General features: G+C 32.2%; 3 protein-coding genes across 3 annotated transcripts; 1 reads left to right on the top strand and 2 right to left on the bottom strand.

Annotated features, from left to right (window-relative positions):
* Window positions 1-4,200: 4,200 nt before the first annotated feature.
* LOC130896574 (uncharacterized) lies at window positions 4,201-4,623 on the bottom strand. Its single transcript, XM_057804755.1, has one exon. It carries the CDS (start codon window positions 4,621-4,623, stop codon window positions 4,201-4,203), a length of 423 nt encoding a protein of 140 aa, XP_057660738.1.
* A 1,205-nt stretch (window positions 4,624-5,828) lies between these two features.
* On the top strand, window positions 5,829-8,019 carry LOC130896444 (putative nuclease HARBI1). The gene is made up of 2 exons (XM_057804574.1): window positions 5,829-6,443; window positions 7,194-8,019. Exons 1-2 carry the CDS (start codon window positions 6,030-6,032, stop codon window positions 7,917-7,919), a joined length of 1,140 nt encoding a protein of 379 aa, XP_057660557.1. The 5' UTR covers window positions 5,829-6,029; the 3' UTR covers window positions 7,920-8,019.
* LOC130896445 (uncharacterized) lies at window positions 6,467-9,078 on the bottom strand. Its single transcript, XM_057804575.1, has 4 exons — window positions 8,944-9,078; window positions 8,270-8,514; window positions 8,014-8,146; window positions 6,467-7,039 (listed from the first exon to the last, which is right to left on the bottom strand). Exons 2-4 carry the CDS (start codon window positions 8,512-8,514, stop codon window positions 6,524-6,526), a joined length of 894 nt encoding a protein of 297 aa, XP_057660558.1. The 5' UTR covers window positions 8,944-9,078; the 3' UTR covers window positions 6,467-6,523.
* Between the last annotated feature and the right edge of the window lie 3,914 nt (window positions 9,079-12,992).

Raw genomic sequence — 12,992 nt, 5'->3', positions numbered from 1 at the left:
CGTGTCCAATTGCCAGATCATGATTTTGTAGTCGCTGAGAAACATCAACTTATTCCATCTGTTTATGCGGGAACTCTAATCAAAAAAGATGGTGAAGGATCACCTGAAGCTGTGCCGTACTCTGGTCCTACATACGTAGCAATTCGTAGTGGAAAACATTCATCTTCCAATGCAGAGAATCATGCCATTGTCATTCATAAGCTTTCTGAATTACCGACTTTCGAAAACTTATTGAGAACTAGAGAAGATTTTGTAAAACCTGTATTTATTTTCACATACGATGGTGGTCCTGATGAAAATCCACGGTAGGAGCGGGTTATAATTTCAGCTATAAAACATTTTGAAGATTTTTATTTAGATGCAATTTTTATAGCTACAAATGCCCCAGGAAGGAGTGCATTTAACAGAGTCGAACGACGCATGGCACCTCTTAGTCGTGAACTTACTGGTGTAATATCATGATGCTTTTGGGTCACATCTCGATTCAAGTAATCGAACTACTGACTTGGAGCTAGAAAAATGGAACTTTGAAAGTGCAGGAAATGTGTTAGCTGATATTTGGAGCAAATTAGTCATTGATGAATTTCCTGTAGTTGCCGAATATGCTGTACCAACTGATACCAGACTCGAAGCTAATCTTGCTATGATGTTGAAAAATAATGTTACTTGTTATGCTAATCACGTACGTGAGTCACAATATTTTTTACAAATAGTAAAATGCGAGACTAACACATGTTGCCCAGTACGACGTTCTTTTGGCAATTATTAAAAGGAGGATTCTTACCACCACCTGTGTTGATTAAACAAAAATCAAATGGTTATGTAGTCACAGGAAGTGATTTCAACGAGGCTAAGTTTGCTCCATTATCACTACAATTGTCATTAAATCTCCGAGCATCATCCCATCCGAAACAAGTTCCATACGATAGTTATTGCCCTAATGTCGAGTCATGCATATTTAGAAAGGCGCTAATCAACACAAACAAGAAATGTTACCTGTAGCGAAAATTCGTTCTCAAAGAAATGCGGCTAGACGTGCCCGAGAAATTCTCTGTTCATTGAATGACGACGATGCTTTATGGATGGAAGAGAATGATGTCGACACTTAGGATGTTCCTGACGTTCAAATTCAGAATCGAAAATGAAGTGCCTGATTTACCAGTAATAGCTGATATAAAAGAGTGGATCCAAAGTCCATGGACACTTTATAATTAAGTTTTTTATCTTTAATAAATATATTTAATCGTTTATTATTTACTAACTAGTCGTTTGTTTTTTTTTTTGGTTTTATGAAATGTTCGACTTTATGTTGATTTTATTAGATTATTATTTAATAAAAATAAGTAAAAAATGAAAATAGCCGTTTTCTCTCGATTATTTTTGAATAAATACATAAAATGTGTGAAGTCACATCAGGAGGGGGGTTATAAAAATGTGACAACCTGTGACAAGGACGGGGGGAGGGGTTCAAAAGTCCTAAAATTCGTGTGACGTACTTTATGGATGGCCCAACAACAGACCCTTATTTTCAAATCTCTGTAAGGATACGGATTCCAACTATACAACTTTTTTATTACATGCATATAAGATGGTTGTCAAGAGGTCAAAGTTTAAGATTATTGTTATTAAAGGACGAGATCGAAATATTTTTAACCGAAAGAAAATGTGAACTTGCTGCTTTTTTTCAAAATGACTTATGGCTATACAAGCTGTGTTATTTGTCACATATTTTTGCAAAGTTAAACGATCTCAACTTGTCTCAAGGAAAAAATTGCGATATATTTACTTCAAATGATAAAATTAAGACCTTTATTAAAAATATCAACATTTGGAAAAGTAGGGTCGACAAAAATTCGTTCGAAATGTTTTCCAGTGTCGACAATTTTATAATCGAGAAAATTCATTGTAAAACTTTCAATGTAAAAAATTATTGTAGATCACTTGAAAGCCCTAGAAATATAATTCCGTACATATTTTAATAAATAGTTTGGATTCAAAAGGCGTTTTGGATTGGCTTAAGTGAGATTGATCACCAGCCTGTTAAAGCTCAAGAGGAATTTGCTGAGCTTTCGAGTGACTCAACCCTAAAACTAAAATTTCAAAAAAAGCCCTTGACTGAATTCTGGATCAGAACTAGAACTGAATTTCCCACAATCGCTGATATGGCGTTAAATGTACGTCTGCCATTCAACACTACATATTTATGTGAAGTTACTTTCTCAGCTTTAACAAATATTAAATCCCAATATCGTTCAGCGCTAAAAAATGTTGAAGAAGTCTTATGTCCAGCAGTTTCAAACATTCCACCAAGATTTGATTTGTTATACAATAAAAAACAGGCACATCCCTCTCATAAAATTTTTTACTTATATTTTAATTTAATACTTACTATGCAACTACTTGAATATATTCGAGCGAATTAAGACGGTCAGAATCCACTTTTATTTTTGAAACTATAATAAATACAATTTTATAATTTTTTGTGCAATTTTTAATTTTAGATTTTTGTATGTTTCAAAACGAATTCTAAAACTACATATTTTCATATGTATATTGTTACCTAATAAATAAAAATATTAATTTATTTTTCTTCTATATTTGTACGAGGTCGTCAAGAAACTCGCAATAATAAATGGGGTCGTGAATGACAAAAGTTTAAGAAGCCCTGCTCTAGAGTCTTTTTGACAATATCGAAAATTGTTATAAAGAAAAGATGTTTAGAATTAAAAATAGCTTTCAAAGATTCAACATTGTTTATTTACATTAAAAAAATATTTTTTCTACATTTTCTCTACGATTACGTTGGAAATTTAAGTTTGCACATTAATGCATAATTAATCTAGGATACACTGGCATTTTCTAAAACTCATTATTAAAGTAGATTGTCTAAATATCGAACATTCGAAAAAACGTCAACAATCGTATTTCAAAAAGTGCCACAGTATAAATACTTTTTTCATGCAGTATAACAGTGTTTTTCATAGTTTTTTGAGATCCGTATTGTACAGTTCTATGTTTGACAGACGTATTTGTTCATGAAAAGTTAGACATGCCACCAACATTAAGTCTGGAGGAGAAAATTGAGATTGTGCTAATAGTGGGTGATAAGTATAAAACATTTCGAGAAGCAGCAGACATTTTCAATTTCCGACATCCAGATAAAAATATTCACAATGAAACTGTTAGAAAAATATTCAATAAATTGAATACTTATGGAGATGTACATAATAAATTTAGCAAAATCCAAAGCATGGTAGAAAATAATGACATTGCGTTGCAAGTAATACTCTCTGAAACTGAGCATCCTAAATATCAGTTGCGAAAACGGGCATCTTCCTGGCCAATGTATATAAAAAAGTACAGTTTTAAAGATTCTAAATAAATACAAATATCACCCTTACAAACTTCAAAAAATTCATATTTTAAGACCAGGAAATAATGATAAAAGATTTGAATTCTGTTGTGACATACAGGGAATCTTAGTAGATAACCCATTTATGTGAAGGTGTATTATTTTCACGGATGAAGCAATATTCTCATCAAATGGGACAGATTTTAGACAAAACTGTCGTTGGTGGAGTGATACAAATCCAAATTTTCAAAACAAACGTGTGATACGGAATGTATGGAAATCAAATAATTGGACCTTTTTTATCCGAGAAAATTTGAATGCTGATCCCTATTTGTGCTTTTTAAACAATAAATTATGATGATTTTCTTGACAATCTTTCTTTACTTAAAAGTCAGCAGATATGGTTCCAGCAGGATGGTGCCCCATATCACAGCAGATTAGATGTATGTCGATACATTGAAAATATTTTCAATGGAAGGGTTTTTCTTGTGGGGTTACTTAAAGCAAAAAGTTTACCTTCAAAAGCCATTTCAAGATGTTGACCATTTTGAGAGAATAATTGCATAAGCGGTTCGTAATTTAACTCCCATATGGTTAGCAATGTCTTAAGAAAATTTTGTAAAAGAACTGTTACATGTAAAAACAGAAATGGAGGATATGTGGAGGCATTAGTAAATTCAAGATAGTGATTATTCATTAGTATTTATTGTAACAAAGTAAATTATGCATACAAACTTCATTTAAATGCATGGTTAGATTATTACAAGCTAGTGATTGAGGAACTTAAGGTTATCAGTGTTCGATAAAAATTAAGAGATAATTGTTTTTAAAAGTTTATTTAGAATTGTTTAATCAACTGCTTGTTGTGGCATGTAGTTACTAGGATCAGTCTTTCTTAGCTTGTTATGAAGACAACAAGCAGCCCAAATGACTTTATCTATAGTTTCCGGCGCCAAATCAATAGGTCTCGAAAATATTCTGAATCGCCATACTAGTGTGCCAAAGGTACTTTCTACGACTCGTCTGGCACGGGAAAGACGATAATTAAATATTTTTTCGGCAGTACTAAGACCTATTTTACTGTACGGTTTCATGAGATTTGTCCTCAAAGGGAAAGTATTATCTCCAATAATAACGCCGTATTCAGGCAAGTCAAGAGCCTTGTTTTCCATGGTAATGTTCAACGTACTATCTCTAAATATTGTACTATCGCATGCTCGTCCATTTGCACCTACGTCTATGTGAATAAAACAGTAATCAGCATCAACCATAGTAAATAATATTGTAGGTTTTTTTATAATTGAAATAGACTGAACCGGAACACGGCAGCCTCCGCTGAAGAAATTTATTTACGATTCGGTGGACGATTTATTTCATGTAATTGAATAGGAATGCTTTCACACTCGCCGATATGTCAGTATCGTGTCTTGGCAATTTTCCTCCCAGTTGCACGTGAGTGATGTCAAAATACTGATGTTATTTGTGAAGTTATAATAAAAATGACCAGTTTTAAGTATGATATAGTTACATTGATTGAAATAGTGGAATCTAAGCCCTGTATTTGGGATAAAACCCATGAACACAATAAAAACAAAATACTCCCTGACAAAAGTTGGCAGGAAATATTTCAGTATTTGGAGGATGGATATGAGGAATTATCACAAGCGAAAAAGACAGGTAAGTAGTATCTACTATCTTTTATTTAATAAAATTTAAATTTTTGACAACTGCCAGGGAAATTTTACAGCTTCACTAACAAAATAATTTGCAAAACAAGTGCGTACTCCTTGTCCTGTTTTATAATTTGATTGTGTAGGCGGTAGATTTTGTAATTTAGAACCAGAAGAAATAATCAAGTCTTCAAGATATCCGTTCCTTTTGCGTATTATATTATCGAGTACAATACAAGCTTTAATAATGTTTTTTAGAAATATTAATTGATCTATGGAATATTCGCCATTTGTTGCTTAAAATTCCCAATGCGCTTTCCACATAGCTCTGTGGAGTCGTTGTTTGATACTCAAATTATGATTTGAGAAATCTTTTAGAATATGCTCATTCATTAGAAACGCATTATCGACAACAAAAACATACGGAACTTTTAGCTTTATTTCTGGTGTTAAAGGTCTTGCTTCTGGTATATTTAATTCACCGCTCGTTAGTTTTCTCCAAAACTCAGTACTTTGAAGAATGGAAGAATCGCAATCCTTCCCATATGCTCCAATATCCCATACAAAGTTGCCGATGGTCAACAATTCTCCGATGATCGGCCAAAGTACGGCTACGAACGCTCGGCCAAGCATTGGCATTTTTCAACGGCTTATCATCGTCCGCCGTAATAATACACACTATAAATAATTCGCGATCCTCAGCCGATCCTTGGCCGATGCTATGACGTTTTTTTTTGGCTGCGCATGCGTATTGAAAATTACATCAGCTGTTCGGTAATAAGCAGTTATTGAGGAACTAGAAACTATATAGCAGAGCATACACGGTCAATAAAACTGACAGTAGGTATTGATAAAAGTACTGAAGGTGCCCTTCTTCAGTATTTTCTGTGATTACACGATCATTATTACTGAAAGTATTACTGATGTTCGTTTAATTCACACGGTCATTATTACTGTCAATATTATTCGTCAGTTCCCGCTTTCCATCCTTTAGTAGATAACTTAACATGGATAGAGCCTGTTTGGCAATAGTTATAGCTTCTGCTGTTGTAAAAAAAAGAAAAAAAAGAAGAATATGGGTTAAGGATTGGCTGTTGGAAAGAGACAGGTACACCCATTTAAACCTATTGAATGAAATAGTAGTTAAAAATCCTGCAGATTTCAAAAATTATTTTCGAATGAGTGAAACAACGTTTTTAACTTTATTGGACATGGTTTCACCTCATATTAAAAAGCAAGACACTAATATGAGACAAAGTATCAGTCCAAAAGAGCGACTCGCTGTTACTTTGCGATACCTGGCGACAGGAAGAAATTTTGCTGACCTCAAGTTCTCAGCATTGATTTCCCCAGCAGCAATTAGTTCAATGATAATTGAAACATGTGAAACTCTCATCTATGTGCTTCGAGATTATATCAAGGTAAGTTGAACAAAAAAATTCAATTAGTAAAATATTTTATTAGTATGTATAGGCATTTATACACTTTACAAAATTTTATTTTATTCAGAAAATGTATGATAGTAGTCCTTCAAGTTATTTTTTGATGAAATGCCGTTATCATCGATTGGATCATAATTGTTATTATTGTTTAAAATCATAATTTTTTGGGGGGAAGTGGTGGTGGTAGAAGGGACATGGACTGGACTAGGAAGGGTTCCGTTCAGTATTTGGGAAGGATTTGATGAATGGAGGCAGGAAGATTGCGGCTCGTTGATTTTAACGGAGTTGTGATGCAGATTCCCCATTGTAGCCTCAAATAAAATGTCGTTTATGGCCTTTTCGGCAAGTATTTTTTGGGACGCATCCAAATTTTGCAATTTTGTAGCCCAAACTTTCGCTAAGTTAAGATTGTAATCTCCTTCTTTTTCCTTGGTCAGGTACTCACACGCTAAATTCAGCAAATCTGATTGTTTATTACATTTTTTTTGTTTTTTGGATTTTCTGTTGTAATTTATTGAAGTCGAAGGCTGAGTGATAACATCGTCCTCTGGAATTATGTTTGTAGTTTCTTGAGCCTAAAAAATAAAACAAGAGTTAAAAAATTCCTCGATGTTCATATTTCATGCTTTAAAAATGATTGACATTCTTTGTAACTAATTACAGCAAATTTTTATTACTACTAATAATAACAATCTTATTATTATTTAAAAAATATTTTTTTTTTTACAGCTTCCCTTAACAGAAGAGGAATGGTTATTAACTGCAGCAGAATTCAGCAAGAACTGCCACTTTCCTACTTGTCTCGGAGCTCTTGATGGAAAGCATATCGCCATAAAAAAACCGGCTAATACCTCCTCTCTGTATTATAATTATAAAGGACACTTTAGCATTGTTTTAATGGCATTGGTCAATGCAAATAAGGAATTTATAATGGTGGATGTAGGAGCTAATGGTAGGATCTCCGACGGTGGGGTCCTCTTTTATACAAAATTTTGGGATTTGTTTCTAAAAAAGCAATTGCATATTCCACCTCCCACAAAGTTACCAGGTTCAGAGGATTATTTTCCTTACGTTTTTGTGGCAGATGAGGCCTTTGCTTTGCACTGCAACCTTATGAAACCATACCCTCAAAAAAAATGTACAAAGGAGCAAGATACTTTCAATAAACGACTGTCCACAGCTCGATGTGTAGTCGAAAATGCCTTTGGCATTCTCGCATCAAGATTTGGTGTGTTTCAAAAGCCAATAAATCTTGGTCCTGACAAAGCAACAAAAATTACACTAGCATGCTGCTATCTGCATAATTACTTAAAAAAGGAATCTCTAAACTTTAGTGCACAAAACGAAATTGAAAGCATAGATGTAGGGGCTAGTCTTCGTGAAGAACATAGTAGGAATGCAAGCGACGCAAAATCCACAAGGGATAAATATTGTACATATTTTAATCTTACATAATAATTTGTCATAATACTTTTGCAAATGTTAATTTTTTATTTCAAAAAATTTAATACTGAAATTTATGGTAAAAACCAAACAATCAAAATCATACCTGTTCCTCTTCCTCGTTTTCCACATCAATCGACGAGTGGGTTTCGAATGGCTGCTCGATTTTATCAAGAAATTGAAGAGCATAAAATACCCATGACGACGGAGTGTAAATGTCTTCGGTACCACATCCAGACCTTTAATAACATAATAAATTCATTTCATATTTTCTTTTTTATATAATTATTATAAAAACAACTATACCTAATGCCTAAATAAAATTTTACTAAGAAAATCAAAATGTTGGTATATATTCTCACCTTTTCGAAGATTCAATTTTCTTAAGTTCTTTTCGAAAATTTGATCTTAATGTATTTATTTTTTTCCTGACATCGGAAATTTCCGCGTTAGGTTTTATTTTTTTGTACAAAGGCAATAATTTATTTAAGGCTTCCATCCTTTTATTTTTTTTCATGTAATTTGGATCTGTGGAGCTCCACAATTCGGGCATGGATTCAAAAGTATGAATAAATAATTTAAGATCTTCGTCCATATTATCCTCCATCTGCAAATTATTTAACAAAATGTAAATGAAGTTATGATTAATATTTTCGTTATTAACCCTCCGAGTACCATGGGGTCCTTTTGGGACCCAACACTTTTACGAGAATTTAACTTTCTCTGCTGTATGACCTTTGTAAACTCCGTTTTAAAATATTGTTTCTTCAGAAAATACAAGAAAAAACAAGTTGCACCTTTTATTTATTTTTGGGCATAAGTTAAAAGATGAGTAAACTTGAAGGTAAAATTCATTATTAGCATTCAAAAACATGTGAAAGTACCAAGTTTCAACTTCCTATTCAATAACCCAAGATTTAAAATGGAAAAAAATATTTGGGGTCCAAAAAGGACCCCTGTGGTACTTGACTTTCATGAGGACCGTGGTACCCAGAGGGTTAAATTCACAGTATTTTAAAAATAATCTTGTACTTACTTTGGATGCACGAGTTTTTGCACAATTTAATAACTGAGGAAGATAAATTTATCGTAATTAAACTTAATTTAACTTAATTTAAATAACGTAATTTAACTTAAATTCGTAAGAAAATAAGCAGGCTTCACGTTTTCAGAGAAAATAAACGGCAACTCTACAAAAAGCAAACCAACGTCGAACTCCAAGATTTCATCAATTAGATGGCACGTGTTTTCACAACCTAAACCCGCCTCATTACTGAAGAATGAAGCAAACCCGGCCACACGGTCATTATTACTGTCAGTATCCCCACTACTCGGCGACCAGAACTGAGGAATGAATGGATTGAAGCATCAATCTTCAGTACCCTCTTCAGTACTTCAATACCTCGGATTACACGATCAGTATTACTGACAATATTTTTCGATACTGTCAGTATTATTGACCGTGTATGCTCTGCTTATGTGGATATTTCTAATGTTAAAATATTTTATTGATAAATAAATAAAAATTTTTTTCAACATGTCTGATCGCGTCAAAAAATTTCGTGCTATAAAAAAAATAATTAACAAAAAAAAATTAAAAAGTAGAATTTTATCTCATATGAGAATTGTAAATAACATGAGTCATGGTGACAGTAATAATAGTGTAAATAATAAAAAAACAGTTGATACTTCTCTGAACAGTGAAAATAATTATTGTATAGTTCATAATGATGTTACTGATGAAAATAGTTTATCAAGTGATATTTTTGTTGAGAACTATATCGAATCTGAAAATGCGTTGGAAAGTGAGGTTATAGTGACTGGTGAAATGGAAACAACTGATGACTCTAGTGAAAATGAAAATGTGACTCTGGAAAACGGTGAAAATTCAGACAGACTGCAAGAAAGACTTCGCGAATGGGCTTTGAATAATAGAGCTAGTCTTCAATCAAATACCATTTCAGAATTACTTGTTTTATTGAGGGAAGAAGGTCATCCTTCCCTCCCTAAAACGGCACAAGCATTATTAAAAACAAAATCTCAACAAGTCGTAGAGTCTATACCATCCTTAAAAGAAACAGACAGTGATTATAAATATCTCGGCGTAGCTGAAGGACTGCAAAAGATGATTGTACCAAAAATATTTCTTGAGGATACTATTGAAGTCCTGATACATATTGACGGAATGCAAGTTTATAAAAATTCACAAATACAATTGTGGCCCATCTCTGTTAAAGTTTTTAATCCTAATTACACAACGCATCCATTTGTTGCTGCAATTTATGGTGGTGATTCTAAACCCGCCAATGTTAAACAATATCTGTCAGATTTTGTGAAAGAGTGTAAGACATTAATTAAGCATGGAATCACAATTGATAATAAAAAATATGCTTTCAAAATTATCGCTATAGTTGCTGATTCGCAAGCTAGATCATTCATTAAACGTTGTAAAGCTGCAGGTACTTTTTATGCATGTGAAAGGTGTACAATTAAAGGAAAATCTGTAGGAAAGAAAAGACATAAAAAAAGAGTTTATCCAGAAATGGATTGTGAACTTCGTACCCGCGAAAGTTTTAACAATCGTACTCAAGAAGAGCATCACAAGGAGGGAAAAAAATCCTCTTTACGGAAGCTGCCTGATTTTGATCCTGTGGGTTCAGTTGTTTTAGATTCGATGCATTTATTGCACCAAGGAGTTATGAAGACTATGTTTGAATCTTGGATCTTGAGAACGAGTATTGCGCGATTAAAAGTAAAGAAAGTTATCAAACTCCGAGAATACTTTTTAAAACTAACTAGTTCTGTACCTTGTGAATTCCAAAGAAAAAAATTCGATACAAATGACTTAGCAAGATGGAAGGCAACTCAGTTTCGTTTTGTGTTATTGTATTGTGGACCAATAGTGCTGAAAGAAATCTTAGATGAAGAAATGTACCAACACTTTTTGCTCCTGTTTGTCGCTGTTCGAATTTTACACTCAAAAGAACTCATGATAAATTTTAATAGTTACGCTAGAAATTTGTTACGGAAATTTTTTTATTTATTACCGTCATTCTACGGCGAACAGTCTCAAACATTGAATATGCATAATGTAATACATGTACCCGATGATGTATTAAATTTAAATTTATCTCTAAGTGAATCAGCGGCGTTTTGGGGTGAAAATTATATTGGCAAAATGAAAAAACTAATAAAATCGCCATACAAACCTCTGACTCAAGTACTCAATAGATTATCTGAGCTGGAAAATGAGGCGGTAATTAAAATAAAGAAAAAAAATAATGTTGAAAAGTGTTTGATAGATAGTTCATCTTTTTTTAACTTTGAAGGAATAACGTACTTCAGTGTTTCAAGTGTGATTATTAATCAAAATTATTTATGTGACAAACATCCAAACAACATTATTTTATTAAAAAACAATCATGTGATTTTGATTGATAAAATATTGACAACAAAAACAAAATTACCTAAAAAAAGTGAGATTTACATTCTTGGTCATAAAATGTTGAACACGACTGATTTTTTTAATTACCCTAGTGCTTCATCAGACGTCGGAATTTTCATGGGAGAAGAATTTTCAGAATCTTGTGAGATATACTCGACAGACTTAATAAAAAATAAATGCATACTGTTTGATTGTGATGACATGAAGTGTGCTGTGTCTTTATTACACGAATAATCACGTAAAATTACTAAATGGATAAATATAAAAGTATAAATAATGTTCATTGTAAAATAAACGTAGTTTGTGGTGACACTGAAGTTGTCAGACATTAAAATTTTTTTTAGAATTTTATAATAATTAAATTATAATAAAAAAAAATTTAATTAAAAAATTCCACATGTGAAAATTAATAAAAATTAAAAGTGAAAATTTTTCGAAGCATTTCCTTATTGTAATTAATTTGTCATTAAAATTTTTTAATTTGACAGCTGACCACTAACTTCAGTATTATATTTTGCGTATTAAAAAAAATAAAATTATTTTACAGAAAACAAATAAAGTTTAAAACTCAAGTGTCGACATCTGTATACATGCGGTGTATATGTCACGATAAATATATTTATGTATTCAAATTAATAATATTAAAAATATTGTTGTGTATAACCTGTAAACATTTTCGTGAACAGTATAAAAAAAGTTTATATACTCATAATTATGTGTATAATTAAAATATACTGAGTTTTTTAACTAAAATAAAGTAGCAGTGTACGTACTACGAGTGTAGGTAAATAACAACCACACGAACACAAATATACACGCATCGATAAGCTATAGATGAAACTAAACAGTGTGTATAAAGAGATGTTAGTATGTAGGTGTGTGCGGTGGTAAAAACTCAGTAAATGTATAGTAGTGTGTGTAAATACGTGAAACTATAAGTAGCTATCGAGACTTGCTTTCCCTCGCATTTGTTAAAGCTTTGCGACATTCAACGTACATTTTCGCGGGTGAACCATCTTGCCTCGTGATTATAACCTAAAATCCTATTATTATTTTCATGTAAAAACATACTTATTATTAATAAAAATTAAAATTTTGGAATAATATTGTTAATTAAAATTATCGTCTGTAAAATCTAATTGATATTTTTGATATTTAGTTTAGTTTGAACATTAAAACGGATATAATTTACAATGTAAGTATACTTTTATGATTGATTTCGAATTAATTATTTTAAAATTATAATTATCAAAATTGATTTTTTTTTTAGATGACCGAAATTGTTGATGATAATGAACTTGATGATGTAGAGCAAGCTACTCTGTACGCAATTATTTGTTTTTTACCAAAAAAAGACGATGGTCCTTTAGAGATTGATTTGGTTCCGTATTCTTGGCTTGATCATGATGGTGATAAACTCTTATGCGCGTACCCGAATACAAAAAAAGATCTTAAAAAACGGGATGAATACTTGAAGAATTTATCACCACCAAAAGACAAATGGCCACGGTGTGAAATTGAAATTATTGCCTGCTCTGGTAAGTAGCAAATTTATTTTTGTTCTCTTTTTTAGCCATCGAAGATTGACGATGCATCAATACGTTAATTGATAGATATTTACAATATTTTATTTAAACTTA

Source organism: Diorhabda carinulata, chromosome 7 (genome assembly GCF_026250575.1).
Source record: "Diorhabda carinulata isolate Delta chromosome 7, icDioCari1.1, whole genome shotgun sequence".
NCBI classification, from domain to species: Eukaryota; Metazoa; Arthropoda; class Insecta; order Coleoptera; family Chrysomelidae; genus Diorhabda; species Diorhabda carinulata.
The sequence above is the reverse complement of the archived record's forward strand: the minus strand, read 5'-3'. Positions and strand labels throughout refer to the sequence as shown.

Excerpts from the sequence above, each read along its gene's own strand:
- LOC130896444 (XM_057804574.1), top strand. The coding sequence starts at position 6,030 with ATGGATAGAGCCTGTTTGGCAATAGTTATAGCTTCTGCTGTTGTAAAA. Across the intron at positions 6,444-7,193 it reads TGCTTCGAGATTATATCAAG|CTTCCCTTAACAGAAGAGGA; the intron begins GTAAGTTGAACA and ends TTTTTTTTACAG.
- LOC130896445 (XM_057804575.1), bottom strand. The coding sequence starts at position 8,514 with ATGGAGGATAATATGGACGAAGATCTTAAATTATTTATTCATACTTTT. Across the intron at positions 8,147-8,269 it reads AAAATTGAATCTTCGAAAAG|GTCTGGATGTGGTACCGAAG; the intron begins GTGAGAATATAT and ends ATGTTATTAAAG. Across the intron at positions 7,040-8,013 it reads AAAACGAGGAAGAGGAACAG|GCTCAAGAAACTACAAACAT; the intron begins GTATGATTTTGA and ends TTTATTTTTTAG.
- LOC130896574 (XM_057804755.1), bottom strand. The coding sequence starts at position 4,623 with ATGGTTGATGCTGATTACTGTTTTATTCACATAGACGTAGGTGCAAAT.